The sequence below is a fragment of the Podarcis tiliguerta genome, assembly GCF_965153285.1.
Source record: "Podarcis tiliguerta genome assembly, chromosome: 3".
In the NCBI taxonomy this organism is placed as follows: domain Eukaryota; kingdom Metazoa; phylum Chordata; class Lepidosauria; order Squamata; family Lacertidae; genus Podarcis; species Podarcis tiliguerta.
The window spans coordinates 17,708,313-17,727,227 of NC_139536.1; the positions used below are offsets into that span (position 1 = coordinate 17,708,313).

General features: G+C 40.0%; 1 protein-coding gene across 1 annotated transcript in view; it reads left to right on the plus strand.

Annotated features, from left to right (window-relative positions):
* The window catches only part of ZC3H6 (zinc finger CCCH-type containing 6), a 22,496-nt gene continuing 3,581 nt past the window's right edge, over window positions 1-18,915 (plus strand). The window contains exons 1-11 of the mRNA XM_083432963.1: window positions 1-1,076; window positions 7,253-7,436; window positions 8,195-8,317; window positions 10,471-10,708; window positions 11,044-11,156; window positions 12,067-12,183; window positions 13,163-13,274; window positions 14,170-14,279; window positions 15,666-15,919; window positions 16,703-17,172; window positions 18,199-18,441. Coding sequence (XP_083289089.1) covers window positions 985-1,076; window positions 7,253-7,436; window positions 8,195-8,317; window positions 10,471-10,708; window positions 11,044-11,156; window positions 12,067-12,183; window positions 13,163-13,274; window positions 14,170-14,279; window positions 15,666-15,919; window positions 16,703-17,172; window positions 18,199-18,441 — 2,056 coding nt within the window. The 5' untranslated portion in view covers window positions 1-984. The remainder of the gene's footprint in view (window positions 1,077-7,252; window positions 7,437-8,194; window positions 8,318-10,470; window positions 10,709-11,043; window positions 11,157-12,066; window positions 12,184-13,162; window positions 13,275-14,169; window positions 14,280-15,665; window positions 15,920-16,702; window positions 17,173-18,198; window positions 18,442-18,915) is intronic.

Consider the following 18,915-nt stretch of genomic DNA (forward strand, 5'->3'; position numbering starts at 1 on the left):
GCTACGCGCGCCCGCGCGAAAGACGGGGCCTTTCCGCTCTTTTGCATTTCGAACGCGCCCCGGATAGGCAGCAAGCCTGCCCAATGGACGCCTCCCCGTCTACCCTCGCGGGCCAATGCTGAGAAGGGAAGCTCCCCCCTAAAGCTGGGCGATGACGACAGCGGCGGGGCGCAGCAGAGCGCGCGGCCAAGCCCTCGCCTCGATCGCAGGCGACCCGTGAGGCGCCAAACAGAGAAGCTCCGCTGGCCCTTCCCCCCTCCCCTCCCCTTTCCCGCCGCTACCTCCTGCTCCTCCTCTGCTCGGCGCCATTTTGTGAGCGCGTCCCACCTCCTCCCCCACCCGCTCCCCTCCCCACCACCCCGTTCCGCCGCGCGCCATTTCTCTTCCCACGCGCTCTCTTCCCCGTCTCGCTCTTTTCTCTGTGGCAAAGCGACCGGGCGCCATGTTTGTAAGGAAGACATAACCAGACCAGCCTCCTCCTTCTCCTTTGCGGCCAACGGCACCTCTTCCCCGTCCCCTCCGCCCTCACCGACCGACCCACCACTCCCTCCTCTTCCTGTGGTGCGTGTGTGTTGCCTGTTGTTAAAAACCCCCCTTTATTTTAATTTTATTTTTTGAAATTTGTGACCAGCCTCGCCCGGCCCAGAGCGACCGTTAAAAGCGCCCTTTTCTGGGGGCCGCGCGCGCGCGTGTGTGTTTGCGTGTGTCCCCGTGCCCACCCTTCCCGTCACTCAGTAAAAAACCGTGAGTGGAAATCTTCGCTGCTTCTTGCTGAGGTGGTAGGGGGACCCCCACGCGGTCCTCCTCCGGCCGCCGCTTCTGCGTATATTTGTGTGTGTGTGTTGTGTGTGCGTGAGCCTAGTGTCTCCTCCTCCCTCCTCTTTCCTCTCCCAACGCCCCACCACGGGCAGCAGTGTCCTGCCTTCCTCCTCCTCCTCCTCCTTCCTCCTCCTCCTCCCTGCACACACAGCCAGAGCCAGCACAATGGCCTTTGAAAGCCTGTTCTCCAAGCCCCCAAACCCAGTTCTTGACCAAAACATGCCCGACTCTGACAGGCAACATGCAGGGGACGAAAGGTCGAGTAACGTTCTTCTCTCTCTCTCTCTCTTTCTTTTTTCTTTCTCTCCGCTTCTCAATGGTGATAATAACTAAGAATGTGAGATGATGGTCGTGGTAATAATGATGATGATAATGATAATGATATTGTCTTAAATGTACCTAGGTGGGTTTTTTTTAAAATTTAAAATGTATGTAACGTACTGGGGAGGGGAGTCACCTTCAGCCTGAGGGAGGAGGGGGGTGTTCTTAATACAGGAACAAGGATGTCTTTTGAGGAGGGTTTTTTTTTTTTTGTCTCTTCAAGGTGCATTTTGCATGCATTCCCCCCCCCTCACATTTCATTATCTTTTTTAAAAATCCCATCTTTTCATAAAATGCACTTTACATTGGGTGTCTGTATAATGTCACTGTTGTTCTTATCCTCCCGTATATCCCTTACTGCCATTTGAAATCAAAGAGTGTGTTTCTCTCCCCTCCCCCCTTTATACATGGAGCTACATGTAAGTGTTTACACCTTACACATTTAACTGGATCTCTTTTTGTGCAGGTGAAGTTCTGTTGGATTTTATCTTTTCCTCCTTTCAATCCCTTTGAGCCAAGACACCAGAGGGTTTTTTCCCCCCTGGTTGAGGTCTTGTGCCTTGCTCTGTTTTCTCCAGCCTCTTGTTTTCATAAGATCTGGCTCTTCTCAGTTGGTTAAAAAAAGGGGGAACCTCTCTGAAATTATTGATCTGTCATTCACCAACATGTATTCAAATCTTGTTCCTTAGAACACGGTTTGTAATTGTATTCCCCATAACAGCAAGCCTACCCATGGTCCACATTCCCCAACAACCATGTACAATACTGGTTTATCAAAGTGGTAAAAAAAAACATAACATAACCCCTAATTCATGTAGTAGCATTGTAGGTTGTATACGGCTTTCATCTTTTATAAGCCAGGATACAGAGACAAATGGCAATTAAAATGACTTGGACAGAGCTACAGTGAATCGGACTGGGCCTTGTATCTCAGATCTACATATCAGCAGTCCTTCATAGCTGTAGCAGTTTAAAATGTTCATGAAACAGTTTGTACTGCAAAGGATACTACCTGGTGCAGTATTGTTACTTTTAACATGGTCATAAATGCAGCATGAGTTGTCCAGCAAATATTAGTTAAAGGAAATGCTTGCACATTACTGAATTATTAATAGACCTGGAGCTAATCATCCTAGGAGTTCTTAAGAGATACTACTCTTTTGAAAGGGGAACTAATAAGGGAAAATCAAAGATTACTACATAATGCAATGTGTTCTCGTAGACATTTAAAAACAAAAAGTATGTCAGAAAAGCAGGTGACCCTCAAATCTATTGACTAGCAAATCTTCTGAGATACATTGGAATTGTACTAAGTAGTTTAAGCACAGCCAAAGCCTGTAAACTTGTATAGCTTTGCAGAAATTGCAGCTCCTAATGAGCTAATTCCCCTGCTAGCCTATCAAATCTCTGAATGTTTTTTATGTTTCTAACTCCCAATAATAAATTAGACCTTTTTATAGGTAGATAACTTTAATATTGGGATTCCCTGAATTGTTATTGGAAAAACAAGAAACACAGGAGTTGTGATTCCTTGTTTTGCAGCAGTAGCAGATACTCTTTCTTCAGAATCTCAGAAACAGTTAAGTTGCAAAACGAGGGAAAGTCTACATGGAGAAATTTAAAATACAATGGGAATTCATTTTCCTTAGTTCTTTCGTGCCATACTTTAAAGCAAATAGAGATAGGGCTGCTACTTTTGAATTGAAGATATATTTTGTTTTGTTTTGACATAAGACATCTGGGGCAAGGAACTCTGCAAATGTTTAGCAGATGTTTCCATCCTAGTCCTTGGAGGCCCAACTGCCCATTTTACTGCCCCACTTATTGTGCTGAGTGTAACTGACTGTGCAGCAGACAGAAAAGGAGGGTGTTTGAAATGTTGAGTGTTGGAGCCTTAGAATTTGCTAGAATAAATAATATAGTTAAATGGGAACACTTGGTGCCTATGAACTTGTTATTGTACACCAGTAGTACTATTCTTAATCTATATAAGAGTTAAACCTTATAGTTTTCTCTTTTCACTATAACTTACCACAGCACTGTTGGACAGAATTAGATTCTACTGTATACAGGAGCCAGATTTCTTTCTGTTTATAGCTAGATTAATCTAATTTATAAGCATTGATCACATCAGTGGTAGCCAACATGGTGTCTTCTGAATGCTTTGGAATACAACTGCCATAATCCCTGATCATTGACCATGCTGGCTGGAGATAGTTGTTGTCCAAACATATAGAGAGCACCATGATGAATACCCTTGCTTCATATTAAGAAAATACTAATAGAGCTGTTTTCTCATTTTGTGCTCTTAGATTTCCCCCCCCCCTTGCATTAATGAACACATTTTAACTGCATATTTAAAGGCTTATCTTTTTCATCTCACATTAAATTTTAACTTGAATATACTAGATTTGTAGATCTGTGGAGTTTAGTTAACAGGGAAGCAAGTAAATTCTTGCATCTCAGTTGCAAGAATGAAAACCATATTAAAAGCTCCCACTTCTAAATAGGTCAGTTTAGAAAAAGAACAATTAGATTAATTTTGGAGAGGTTTTTAAAAAATCGAATCCTTTTTCTCAGAATAAGAGTTTAAGGTTTATTGTTACTGGAGGATCAAAATGTATCATGATGCCGTTCATGCTAAACTAGTTTGGCCCTTCAGATATGTTTTAAAACTAAAGGCATGTACAGTGGTACCTTGGTTTACGAACTTAATCCGTTCTGAAAGTCCGTTCTTAAACCAAAGCGTTCTTAAACCAAGGCGTGCTTTCCCATAGCAGCAGGGGACTCAATTTACAAATGGAACACACTCAACAGGAAGCGAAACATGTTCTGCTTCCAAGGCAAAGTTCACAAACCAAAACACCTACTTCCAGGCTTGCAGCATTCTTAATCCAAGTTGGTCATAAATTAAGCTGTCCTTAAACCAAGCTACCACTGTATATGCCAAAAGTGCATATTTCAAATGCAGTTTCTGCATAACTAAGATGGTGGAATGTTAATAGTTACAAACTAACCCAGAAATAGTACCTCGGGTTAAGAACTTTGCTTCAGGATGAGAACAGAAATCGCGCGGCGGCGGCGTGGCAGCAGCGGGAGGCCCCATTAGCTAAAGTGGTGCTTTAGGTTAAGAACAGTTTCAGGTTAAGAACGGACCTCCGGAACAAATTAAGTACATAACCAGAGGTACCACTGTATTAAACTAAAGATATGATTATGGCACATTGCATATATAAGTAGATGCCACACAAATCATCTAATTTAAACCTTCAGCATTGAGACCACCCCTGGTATCCAAATGCTGAAACCCTCCAAAGGAGGAGACTTTCTGTTTTCTAAGCAGTTCCTTAGCTAGTTATCCTTGTGTGTATAGTCTTTGTTTATGTCTAATACAATACACTGCCTTTGTTGAATTTAATTTTGTGTTTTTCACTGAGCTCTAGATTATCAAGTTGTGTGTGTGTACTTAGATGATTTGGGGGGGGGGGTATCAGTGTTAAGACATGCACTGTTGAGCAACTACGGTACATCTCTCAAGTAAAAGGTAAAGGGACCCCTGACCATTAGGTCCAGTCATGGCCGACTCTGGGGTTGCGGCGCTCATCTCGCTTTATTGGCCGAGGGAGCGGGCGTATAGCTTTCAGGTCGTGTGGCCAGCATGACTTAGCCGCTTCTGGCGAACCAGAGCAGCACACGGAAACGCCGTTTACCTTCCCACTGGAGCGGTACCTATTTATCTACTTGCACTTTGACGTGCTTTCAAACTGCTAGGTTGGCAGGAGCTGGGACAGCACTGGGAGCTCACCCCATCACGAGGATTCGAACCGCCAACCTTCTGATCAGCAAGTCCTAGGCTTTGTGGTTTAACCCACAGCGCCACCCGCATCCCTAGATCTCTCAAGTACTTTTTAAATATTTGCCATGGCAAGCTGTGGCAGTACAAGATGCCCAAAAGAATTGTATCCCCAAGAGTTGTAGTTGGCTTTTGCAGAATACCTAGTCAGCATTTCCCAATTGTTGAAATGTAGACAAAGTTTTTTCAAGTAACATTTCATGAGAAAGCTGAACAATAGCAGCTTGAGGTGATACTGTCCAGAAACAAATTAGCCACTTCATCTGCTGTTTGAATAAACTTGATCAGAGGCCTTTGATACAGTGATAATTTAGTTCTCTCTACCCCAACCGATGTACTGATTTCTATGTTCATTATTTTTTCTGGGCATATATGTAGTTGGTCTTTGTAGATTTTACCAGAGCCTGAAATAAATGCTTTTACTTCTTTTATCAATCATTGACAAGTCTACCCAGAGGCAAATTGCAATCATGCTGTTATTCACTATGGCAGAGGAATCTCACCCTGTGCATGCTATGAGGCATTCTGGTACATAAGAAGAGCCTCCTGCAGGGCCAGGCCAGTAGCCCACCCCACCCAGCCTCCTTAGCTTTCACAGTGTCCGGCCAGATGTCCCCATGGGAGACCCTAAAAGCAGGATCCGTGCACAAGGGTACTTTCTCCCTTCCTGTGGCTTCCAGCAACTGGGATTCATCCTATGCCCTTTTAAAATGGGGTTGGTGGTGTTATTGGGCTGTTGTTTTTATTTTGATTATATACTGTAGTGGTTTTATATTCTGATTTTGTTCTGTAAAGCGCCCTGAGACCTCCGGGCATAGGGCGGTATATAAATTCAGTTAATAATACAGTGGTGCCTTGCAAGACAAAATCAATTCGTTCTGCGAGTTTTTTCGTCTTGTGAATTTTTTCGTCTTGCGAAACACCACTGTGTATTGACGGTTTCCCATAGGAATGCATTGGCGGTTTTTAAAAAAAGGCGCAAGACGTTTTCGTCTTGCAAAGCAAGCCCATAGGGAAATCCGTCTTGCAAAGCAACTCAGAAAACGAAAAACTCTTTCGTCTTGCGAGTTTTTCGTCTTGCGAGGCATTCATCTTCCGAGGTACCACTGTAATATTAAGCAAAGTCACATACACCTTAATCCAGGGTTAAATCCATCCCTCCTACACCTCACTGATCAGCAACTGTTAACCTTAAGGTAGACATTTAAAAAAATTAAATAAGAGATCATACTAAATTTGTGAGATGTGTTTTGTTTTAGTTTTCCTTCAAACACAAGTAGCCTGAACCTATTTTGAGAAGAGTTTAACTTCAGTACTTTATTAAGAGAGCCTTCCTTTTTAACTGATGCCCTACACCACTTAACATAACACCACTGTTCTTGCATAGTTCATTATTTCTATAGTACAAAGTGCATTTCAATTATGAAATTCATTTACACTTGCAATAACCCTGTAAAGTAAATTAACCAGAAAATAATTATTTGTGCAAGGCTAGAAGAACAGGACTTAGAAAATAGATTTCCATGCTCTGTATTAAGTGCAGTTAATATTATTCTTCCTAACAAATTGTATATGTTATTATTTTAAATTGTATATCATATACTTTCACAACCAAACTAAATAACATTGCTGTCACATGTGATCAGTGTTATCGTAGTAAATCAATACCAAACAGTGTTCCCATATGAACCTGCCTGATAGTTAAGATATGCAATAGAACCCTCTTTTCCAGGGGCCCTTCATAAGTGAGTCAGGATGAGGCCTCACTTCACTAAGCAAGTGAAGGAGGCATCTACACTAGCATCATTTAGTTCAGAACTACTATATTCACCTGGGCAATTAATTAATGTTTTTTAATTGCTTTGTAATAGATTTAGCTGCTTTATTGGTTTTGTCATCTTTTCATGTCTTGGTTTATTTATTAGTGTATTAATAGTTTTTAGGTTTATGTTTTTATGCATTTCATAGTGGTAAGCTTTGGGAACTTCAAAATCAAAAGTGATTTTAGTATTCATTAAACTGCCTATAATTTTAAGGTAGGAAACTGAAGCTATGTAATCCTTGCATGCCACTGTTTCTTAAAATGCAAACAATATTAGATACTACTATAGGGTGAGCGTGTGTAAATGTTATGTAATTGTTGTGGTTGTTGGACAAATAAGCATGGGAGATGATTGTACTATTATTGTCAACTAAAACCCCTTATAAAAAAAAATCTAATTCATATTGAATCTAAACTATTGTGACTTTATAAAACAGAGAGGATGGTGAACTCGAAGATGGTGAAATAGATGATGCTGGATTTGAAGAGGATAAGGAAGAGCAAGATGCAAAGGTTGAAGATAAACAGAAAAATGAAAAAACCCACAGAAAATCCCGCAAGAAACGCAAAAAAGAAAAAGATAAGAAAAAATCAAAAAGGAGAAGACGAGATAAACACAAGGTTAGAATTATTAGTCAATATTCTTTGCAACTCTAGTAATTATTTTTCCTTTACTCAAAGTAGTGTTAAAATAAGTTAAGAAATATTGTTTATTTATTAAATTTGTATTCTGTTTGCCATGTCTAGAGTAGCAAACATCGAAAATATTTAAACAGTACAATTTAAATAGAATAAAAACATTTAAAACACTAAAACAATTTAAGAAAATTTTAAAACAATCACATAGTGTCACAGTTTTTAATTTTACAGTTGCCATGACCATTATCTACAGTCATCAAATGCCTGGGTAATCAAAAATATTTTAAAGTTTCTCCTGAAAGTCAATAATGAGAGAGCAAGGCACACCTCACCAGGGAGGGCACTCTGCAAATGGGAACCACCACCAGTAAGGCCCTGTAACAAGTGAGCACCAACTGGTTATGTACAGATTATAATGTGCCCAAGAGTACTGGCCTACTAAATCATTATTTGCTGTGTTCAACATTCCTCACACCACATGTGACTTGAGAAGTGTGCCAAATAATGCATTGCAATGTTTGCCTGTGCTTGAGGTTCATGAGCTGCTCTAGTGCATACATCTAAAGTACAAGCTACCTTAATTATTATTGGTAATAAATTAGCCCTCGTGGGGATTTGAATTGTATGCCACTTCCCCACAATCTGCTTCTCTTCCAGTTGACTTTACTGTAGCATTTTAAATACAATATATATAGTTCATATGCCTGCATTATACAAATGAAATCATTCTTGTTTTTCAGCATAATTCCCCCTCAAGCAATGACAGTTCTGACTATAGCATTGATTCTGATGCCGAACGAACAGAAAGATCCCATAAGAAAGGATCTGGTTTCTACAGAGATTATGAGTCTTCATTCATTCAGGTACAGCTTTCAAAATGTTCATTCCATCCAAAGTTATATATCATGCTGATTTCCTGGCTTGTTACCATTTTTTGGTGATATGGGGGCAACAGAGGGCAACAGTTTCCCTAGTTACTTGTTAGTAAAGTTTCCAGTCAGAATGAAGCAATTTTTATCCTCCCTCTTTTCTGGTGGAGTATGAAAGCCTTCTCAATAGCTTCAAAAGTAATTTGTGTTACTTTGAGTTTTACTGGGGCCATGGGTTTCTTTTTTGCCTCTGCCATATTTATTCAAAGAAATGGAACCAGAGATTATTAAAGTAGCATGTGTCTTTGCCTTGACTGCCATTGAGATTTTCATTGTAGGAGTTTTGTGCAGTGTTTCAGTATTCTTCAAAGGATCAGTAATGGGCATTCCTTACAGGGGAGTAGTATTACTCTGTTCTCTGTTACAAAAGCTTCCTCTAGATTCATATGGAAAGAGGACATAGGAGTGACTCTGTTGAAGTAAATCTCTCCCAGAAGTAAAAATGATCTCGCCCTATGAGGGCTCTTGCTCTCTGTCCAAAACCTCCTTCCATTACAGTCATACCTCGGGTTGCGAACGCTGCGGGTTGTCCGTTTCTGGGTTGTGTACCGCACCGAACCCGGAAGTACCGGAGCGGGTTACTTCCGGGTTTTGGCGCATGCACAGAAGCTCAAAATGACGTCATGCGCAGAAGCGCTGAATCGCGTCACATGCGTGCGCAGACACAGCACTGCGGGTTGCAAACGCTGCGGCTTGCAATCATGCCTCCTGCACGGATCACGTTCGCAACCCGAGGTATGACTGTATCAGTCCCAGCCAGCCTGGGGAGTGGTGATCAAAGATGGTAGGGTTTTAGTTTACCATATCTGTAGGGCCACAGGTTCCTCAACCCTGCAAAATTTGCTACTAGCATAGTGTTACTAATCATAAATTTATTCACAATGCTGGAAGTCATCAGATTGGATGTTCTACATCTAGAAAAGGGGTGGAACTGGCATAAGAATTGCTTCACTCTTACTGCCAGAAAATGGTTGCAATATCTTCATGCTACAGAAAATAAGTAAGAAATTTTTCACTTGAATCTAGTAGTTCTCATTGGAGAAATAATTAATGCTTACTGTATGATATGCTTATGTTTCAGCATGTTTTCATAAATTTCTCTGCAAGCAATGAAGACAGTTGATCTTGCAAAAAACCATTCCTTTGTGCTCCAATTACTCTACTAAAATTGAATACTGAAAATGTTAATTTGCATAATTTTGACTTATTGCAGAATTTCACTTTTGCGGGGAGCTGAATTTGTGTTGACTTGGCACACACTTAATTGTGTGTATCCTTTTTTGGCAGGGTAGTCTTGATTCTGCCCATGTATCTGTGGTGTTTGTTACAACTTGAACTCTAAAGCATGAGAAAATGATGTCCTTAGAATGGTTATTTATTTATTTATTTATTTATTTATTTATTTATTTATTTATTTATTATTGCTCATTGCAACAGAATGATACAAATAACTTGTTCAATAAAGTCATGTGTCTTTTGCCACAAAATGAACTATTTATAGAATAACACCTGTAAAAAGAGTGTGTGAGCTGTTGCGGGGGAGGAGAAGCTGTTAATTCTGCTTCTCCTTTCATCCATCTCCAGTATTTGCATATACACACTTGGCTTAGCAAATTGGTAGTGCCAAAGTTTCTGCTAAAAACAGTTATTTCTACTTTGGCCACTCTTGTGTGAAATACAGACAGATTTGGAAGAAATAGAAACTTAGTGAACCATTTATATTATCCACCCACTTCACCAGGGAGTCTTTCAGGATCACTATTTGTTGCTTTCCCTGGAACAATGGTTTGAGGGGACAGAAAGCTCTACTACAGTTTGGAGACACAGCACCCGTAGCCAAGTGAACAGATCTGTGTTCATCCCATCAACTCTCCATCTATCTATGGATAATCAAGCACTATAGGCATCTTTGCATGTTTTCAATTTGCAACTGCACTACACATTTAATGACTTGCAAATAACAACCCTAATTCAGGATAGAAAAGTACAACACATGAACACCAATAAAATGTTATGTTTTCTTTGTAGAGAAAATAGTGAGAGGTCATATCCTAATGGTTTTCTAATTATCATTCTCTTTTGTCCAGCATGGGCATATTTCAGGAAAATACCCCCCTTCACAGAAGTCACAACATACTAAAAAATCAAAAAACAAAGATTATGATAATTACAGTGATGATTTTGTCTACAATGAGGATGAAAAAGAGGATTTTGCTGACCAATTAAAACAGTATAGACAAGCTAAAGAAACTTCAAATGCTGATTTAGATGCTCCAATTTCAAAAGAATCTATGAAAAAGCAAGGAATGAAAGGGATTCAGAAAGGTAAGGGATTGGTCTAATGCTAGCTTAGTTTGTGTTAGAAACCCACCTATGCATAATTACAGCATTTACAGTGAAATTGTGTTCAGAACAAGCATTTTCCATTGAATGGCCTGGAATGAAACTTTTTGGGGCCAAGTTCACTGTTTTGGAAGCTAGTGTTAAAATGCTATTTTATAATTTTAGAAATGACCTTTAAAAACACGATAGTTCTGACCTGGCATGTATTCCTTAGGTGACCTCTTCACTCTGCAGAAAAGTACAGGTGGTATGTATGTACATTCTTCTTTCAGGTCAGAATCTTTATGCTGAAATGTGTTGGATGTTTTTGTTTTTAGGTGCTACACAGACAAGCAATAGTTACGGTATTGGCCGAGGGCGTGGCATGCAGAAGAAAATGAAACGCAAAGACCGTGGAAGGGGAAGAGGAATAAATAAAGGTCCTGAAGAGGTAAGTGGAATGGAAGTGGGTTAAGTTACGTTGAAACTTGGGATTTCTGTTTAGTTTGCTGTGGATAATTCAGAATACCGTATTTACTTGAATCTAATTCTCTCCTTTTTTGGCTGAAATTACGTTGCAAAAATTAAGGTGCGCATTAGATTCAATGGAACACTTAAATTCGTCAGCAAATACTTTTTTTGGTTTCAAGGTTTTGAAAACTGAGGTGCACATTAGATTTGATGGTGCATTAGACTCAAATAAATACAGTATTTCATTTAGAATAAGCAGCCCTTCAGTTATTACTCTGCGTCATAGCTGTCAACTTTTCCCTTTTCTTGCGAGGAATCCTATTCGGAATAAGGGAATTTCCCTTTAAAAAGGGAAACATTGACAGCTATGCTCTGCATCATGTAGCTTCAGTATTGCAGCCTAAGGACACATGCACTATGAAATGAACTTCTGGTAATGCTAAGCTGGAGGAAGGCATAGTAACAATTTTGCAGTTTGGAAAAATAATGTGACTAAGATAAATATTAGTAGTTGGCAGGTAGCAACATTGGCAAATTTAAAATGATACATAGAACTAGGGCTAGTGAAGTCAGTAATAGTAAAATGTGTACAGCTTGGGGAAACAGTGAATGAATTGTCAGTCCCATCACCTTCCATCACCACCACTAAAGACAAAGAATGACATGTTCTTCATAGCTTTGTTTCCTCATAAGCAAAACGTCTATGCCCAACACTATGCCTAGCATTTACCATAACTAGAATGTCAGTGACCATACCTGTTTGTTTGGCCCTATGTTTTTTGAGAAGCTTGACTAAATCATTTTAGTTTATCATTTTGAGTACTGTAACGTTGGATCTTCAGTGACACTTTAGGTAACGATGCATTAAAACAGGATGCTTGTTTTTACAGGAAATAAAGCCTGTTAAGAAATGGCCAACTATGAGTCAGGCATTCATAAATCAGCATACTGTGGAACACAAAGGAAAACAAATCTGTAAATATTTCCTAGAGGCACGATGCATTAAGGTGAATATACAATTGTACTCTTTCTAGAAAGGGTAGGGGGAATGTGTGGGTTTTATTCCAGTTTGCTCAACACATTTATCAGCCCCCACCCCAACTGTTAAGTATTTTTAAAGTACTAAAAATATATTTAAATTTAAAATATGGGTGTATTTTGTTCAGTCATTTTATTTCTTGTGCAGGCTTTTATATTTAATGTTGAAAGTGTGTAATATTTAAATGGCAGCAATGATCTCCTTTTATTGAAATAGAAAAGCTTGATTGTACAGTATATAGTATATCTTCTAGTGAGCTATGTAAATTATTGCACAGAGTTGCATCACTGTGAACAGAGCAGCTTAAACAGTCAGTTGTATGAGAAAATTCAAAAACTCTCAATACATTCTGGCAGGCGAGTGTGATAGGGCTTTTCCAGTGGTGTCACTTGTTTTTAGAAATGACCTCCCCAAGAACTGCATTCGGCTCCCTCCTTGATTTCTTTCAAAGAAGCCCTAAATATTTTTCTTTTTCAATCAGCTTTTGGTTATTGTGGGTGGCTAGCATGCTGTAGTGGGAGTGAGAGGTCTAGCCGTGCTATTTTCATCTGCTGCTTGTTTTTGTTTGTTTTTTAATTTAAGATCAATATTGTATTGATCTTAATTGTTTAGGTAGCTGTGTTGTTTTATTATTTTGCTTTGGTTTTCTACTGTAAGCCACTTTGGGAAAGGGCTATGGTCCTGAAAAGTATTATATAAATGACTGAAATAAATATAATTCTGAACAACTGCCATCTGTTTAATGTCAGTGCAGGTATAGTTTCATGTTCTGCTTTTTTAATGATTGGTTTGCCTTATAAACAACTTCCTCCAACACCACTGGTGGGGGGGGGGGAGGAAAAGCAGCGAACTATGTTTGATCAAACTTTCTCATACTATCATTGAAAATTCAACTTGAAATACAATAATTCCACATTTGGAGCTAATAACCTCTTTTATGTACACAGGGAGACCAGTGTAAATTTGATCATGATGCCGAAATAGAGAAGAAAAAGGAAATCTGCAAGTTTTATATACAGGGTTATTGTTCCAAAGGAGAGAACTGCATTTACATGCATAATATCCTTTTACAAATAATATCCTAAAGATATTTTAATTGTGTGTGTGTGTGTGTGTGTGTGTGTGTCTACATATATATATGAATATGACCTCAAATATATAATGTAAATTATATTTTCAAAGTGATAGATGGGAGTTCATAGTCTTTGATATGTCACAATAAGCGTTATACTTAATATATTGTTTATACTTTGTTGTTAAAACATCAAAAATGCAGTGCTTACAATTAAAGAGCAGGAGTCCAAAATTTTGACTCTGCTTACAAGTCATGCCTCTTATTTGTGATGCCCACTAATTTTTCCCTTTCCCTATTCCTGTGCTATGTTCAAAAGCCACACAGGATGGGAGAGAAACTATTCCTCCTTTCCTCTCTGGAAAGGGTGGAGGATCTAGGGAGAAAGGAGAGGTGATTTGTCTTCTACAAATTGGACTTTTGCAGAAAGCTTCAGCAGCAACCTGCTGCCACTTCCACCACCTCCTACAAAAGCCTAATAGAAAGGGAAAGAGGCTACTCCATTTTTCCTCAACAAAATGGGCAAGAAAGAAGAGGGTTAATTCTCTCTTCCTGTTGGGTTTTTGCTGGAAGCAGCAATGAGGTACTGCCAGAGCTGTTTGCAAAAGCCTAACTTCATGAGAGAAGCTACATCTCTTTACCTCCATGGAGGACAGGAGAGAAAAGGCTTCCACAAGCAGCAATTTTGCCAAATGGGAAAGAGGTGTTTTCTGCTGGTAAGCAGGTGAGTAAATTTATAGAAGGCAGAAAATCTGAATCCAAAACGTTAGCTGAGCATGATCCATCCTGTTCCATTAACAGTCATGAGGAGTTCCCTTTAGGGAGCCCAGTAAGCCCACTCTCAAAGTGTTATACTTGTTAGAATCCTTAATACAGGCTCACATGAGTTCCCTTGCAAGTTCTATCATACAGGAGCTAAGTGCTATCACGGTGACAAGTGCAAGTTTTCTCACGATCCACTAACTAAAGAGTCGAAAGAACTCCTCGATAAGGTGAGTAATGCTCCTTTGTATCAACAGAATACCCCACATCATACTTTAATATGAAACTGATATTTCAAAAAAGCTGTTTTTCAAAACTAAGAAAAGTCTGTGGTGACCCAGTTTCAAATTGATTTTCCAAGGAGTCCAGTCACGTTTATCGATATTTCAGTTGCACATGATGTACAGTGTCATCTGTCAATGTATATTTTCATGTAGAAAAAGCTATTCTAGGCTTCATAGATTTTACCAGCATCTCATGATGAAGACAAACATATAAAAAGGGAGCTTACAGCAGGATCCTTAGCTGAAGAGTGAACCTGGCGCTCCTCAGCTTTGCAAGGCTTGCACATCACAAATGTGCATGCCATTAAATGCCATCTTAGCATTCGATCTTGCCGCTCCTTTGTTTCACCATCAGTTTATTTTTTATAGCACTGCTTACGCATTTATGCGTTACCCATTTGTTTTCACCCTCCGCTTAAAATGGGGAGGGAGGGGATAAATGGCAAAGCTCCAGAAATTTTGGGAGAGGTTTCTTGTTGACTTCATGGGTAGCAGCTAGTTAGCAAAGTGGACAGTCAGTTTCTGGCAGGACTGGATTTCCCCCCCCTTAGTGATAGAACCCCAAAGAGGAAAAGCATGTTTGATCGGAGCATTTTTATGTTAGCCCCACTGAAGTAAAAATGTTTTAAACTTTCTGATTCAAACTTTCTGCTTTCGTTTAACCCATTATCACCTTTTCCCTTTAGTTTTCCTCTTGGTATTATTCTTTGAATCTCCTAACTGCTCATACTGGTGTAGTGTAGTCTTACAGAAATTGGAAGGTGCACATCACTGCACACTATCCATGAAATCATAGGATCCAAGGGTTCTGGGATGGGCTTGTTGTCTATTAACAGTGTTAGAAAAGATTCTCCCCAAAGTCAACATTTAATTTCTTAGTCATGGTGTAGTTGAAACTAGCTGAAATAGTTGTTGCTATTGAGGGAGAAACCACCATCCAGTTCAGTTCAGTTCAGTGTACCAAAGAGTTGAACATTCATAGCAGTGAGCAGACGTGAAGCCAAAAGTTTGGATGGTGGTCTGTGCTCTGATTGATCTAAATATTAGAACATAATGTTCTGAAAACGTGATTAGGTCTTTATAGGTGGCTGTTTTTAGGAGCTGCACTTCAAAATGGTGTTTGAGATTAATTGGGGTATAGTATGTGAGTTATTTTAATCTTGTTTGAATTCCATGGATGCTTTGACTTTTCTATTTCAAAGATTTGTAACCTACCCTGATCCTTCAGGATCAGATCAGATAGAATCCCAGTTAGGCGATTGTATAGCAGCATCCAGAATATTATGCAACAGAAACTTTTATAACTCCGGGTGTAATTTGTGTGTGTTTCAGGTACTGAATACTGAAGAGGAGCCACAAAATGATGATGAAAAAGAAGTGGAGGAACTTCGGAAACGAGGCATAGTTCCTCTTCCTAAGCCTCCTCCAGGAGTTGGGCTTTTGCCAACCCCACCAGAGCCGTATTCATTTAGTGAGGAAGATGCAGAAAACTTTCAGGATCCCTCTGGTGAATTCAAGAAAATCCCATCTCTCTTTGAGATAGTTGTGAAGCCTACTGTGGATTTAGCCCACAAGATTGGGAAAACGTAGGTATTAGAAGTATAAAAGTTGTGCATGGTTTTAATGAGGCAATAAGGAAGTTCAGGAAAATGATGGCATTATAGTAATCTATAGTAACAGGACTGGTTAAAAAGAGAGAGAGTTACAAGCACAATGACCCTAGAATATAACAGTGGTGGCAGGCATAATTTGCCTCTCTCAGCTGGTGGCAAGTAGTTTCACACATACCGGTAGAAGGCTGCATTAAATTTTTTAGGAGAAAGGAGCTAAAACTGTATTTATAACCTTGCTTAGATCTAGTATGTCTGATTGAAATAACACCTCAGTGAAAAATTCGTGTAATTGTTGCCTACCTATTTTGATCTAAAATTTGGCCTATATTTAAAAACTAATTGCATATTGTTGACATCCTTTTCAGAAAAATGAAAACTACTGCTTGTCCAGTCAATCTCATTTAAAATATATGTATTAAGGAATGTCTCAAATCTCGCATGTTTGTATTTCATATGTTTACCTTTTATAAGAAGAGCTCCTTATAAGGAGAACAGTTGCTTTTCATCTTTTTATTAGGCACTCAAGTATTTGAAGACTTCGGTCATGCTCCTTGTAATAATCCAAAGTTCACCTGTTTATGGTCTGGTGAAAAAACCAAACAGAATGATAGTGTTCCCTTCTAAGAGAAAGCAAACTAATTTTGACAAAATAGAGCATGTAGCCATTTTCAGACTCTTGACCACTATGTTCCTCATAACTTGCTTATAGTTTATGCCTATATAAAAGTGGTATTGACCTAACTTTCTGTCTTGCAGTCCACCAGCATTCTATAACAGCACATCACCGCCAGGACCAGAGTTTGAAGGAAATGATCCACATATGTATAATACAGAATCGAGCCCAGGACATAATGGACCAGCAGGGCTCCCAGGTTCTCCTGGGCATCCTTGCATAGGTCTAGGAGGGCCGCAGAGTCCGCCTTTGCAGCCAGTTCCTCCGGGTTACCTAGGACCACAGGGTCAAGCTGGTGGACCAATGCATGGACAGCAGGGTGGGCCACCTTTGACGCCACCTGGTTCATCATATGGCTGTGCAGTTGCTCAAGAACATATGGCAAACATGCCCAGAGACAATCATTGCCTACCTGGTCCACCATATCAGCAAATCCCCGGTGAACGGCTGCCAAATACTTGTTACGAGTCCCTTCAGAATCCAGCCAATTTCTATGATAATTACTATTCACATCAGGCTGTACATAACTTTCAGACAACCAATAACACTGGTGGTAAGTTTTAATGTATAAATCTTATGTCCTTAGTTAGAACTAAAGAATTGTGTCTCATGAGAATGGGAGCTGTATTATAACTCAAAATCACCTAGTCTTGGGCCCTTCTCATTCAAGATTTATAAAAGTATTCCCAAAATACTCATTATGGGGGGTCATGTGTGTGTAGGAGGGGAGAACACAGACTTTTGAAAGTGCGGTATGCTTCTGTATACACCCTCTTTTTGAATTCTTGTATGGGGGACTCGGGACACCCTAGATCAGATGTGAAAGATAAATTATGCCTTCCCACCCTCCAGGATGCTTCTAACTTTTCCCCATAAGCAACTACTCAGTGCACAAGTCTCCAGTAGTCTCCATCTCTTCACCTGACAATCTTCCCCCTGGCCTTTCCTAAGTGCTTGAGGTGCCTTCTAGCAGCAGCATCTAAAACAAGTAAGCATTCTGGCCATACCTAGAGGGACATGTGGTGGCTTGGATGCTACTTCATAGGGAAAGGCCAGTGGAATGGTGCTGCTACTTGAAGACATGCTGAGCACCACTGACCAACCCTCTTCTTCCTCCCGCTCTGGGCTTTCCTGCTCTAGAGCAGATAAGAGCAGTTTGGGATAGAGGTTGATGATGTGGCCACACAGCTCCCAAGGGACACCCCTGCCCCTGACTTCCTCCCAGCTTTGGAACTAGGGAGGTGGCAAGAACACCACACAGCTAGCAGTCCCTGCTCACCTTGCAGCTTAAGCATTGGAAGGAAGGCTTGGTAACTCCATGCTTGCTGGAGGGCATTTGCACACTCAGCTGCGTTGAGGATGGTGAGAGGAACTGATGAAGCCCGTTTGCATGTGAGAAAGTAAACCTATCCACTGCCCCCTAGAATTAAGCCTCTTATATGTACAGCCCCACCCCTTCATGTGCCACCTTGATGGCTTTTATAGAGATCTCATCAAATAGTACTTAACATTTCTTTGTAATTTCTGTTTAACATATGTTGAGGATAAATACTAATTGTTTGTAATACTGTCAATGTAGATGGTGCGTGGCAAGGAGAATTTGCAGATCAACCGCCTCACCACATGTCTTCAGATTCACATAACAGTGGCAATGAGTACGAGTCAGACTGTGCTACAGCAGCAGGCCACAGTTCAGCTATTAATGTACCAGATTTTCTTCCTGCAATGCAGAAAGCCCTTTTTGTAAGGCTTAGTCAAAAACAACAAGACGATGGAGAGCAAATGAGCAATCAGTGTCAGAGATCACTGAGTAGAGAAGAAGGTATTGTCACATTCTGCACTTTTAAAATAACATGTAACATAGTTGTGTGCATTTGCTGTTTCCAAATGTTAGTGAAGAGTTTAGTTTACTTCCTACTGGTGTTTATTTTCCTTGCAACTTTTACTAAAGTTACTTTCACACATTGAAGAATCCAGTTTGATCGAAGGAAGGGGTACTGGGGCTGATTCCATTATAGAGATGAGTCAGTTTATCCACCCGCCTGCAAAACTCACAGTAACAGAGTTGCTTCATCATCATCATCATCATCATTATCATTTTATTATTTATACCCTACCCATCTGGCTGCCTTTCCCCAGCCACTCTGGGCTGCTTACAACATATTGTAGGCCCTCTTCAGAAGGAGGTGCCTGTATTCTGCAAAACCTATAACTGCTAAATGAAATTCTTGTTCCAGTTTCAGCAGCCAAGAAGAAAATTGATTATGTAAATAGTTGGTATAAAAGGAAAAGGTAC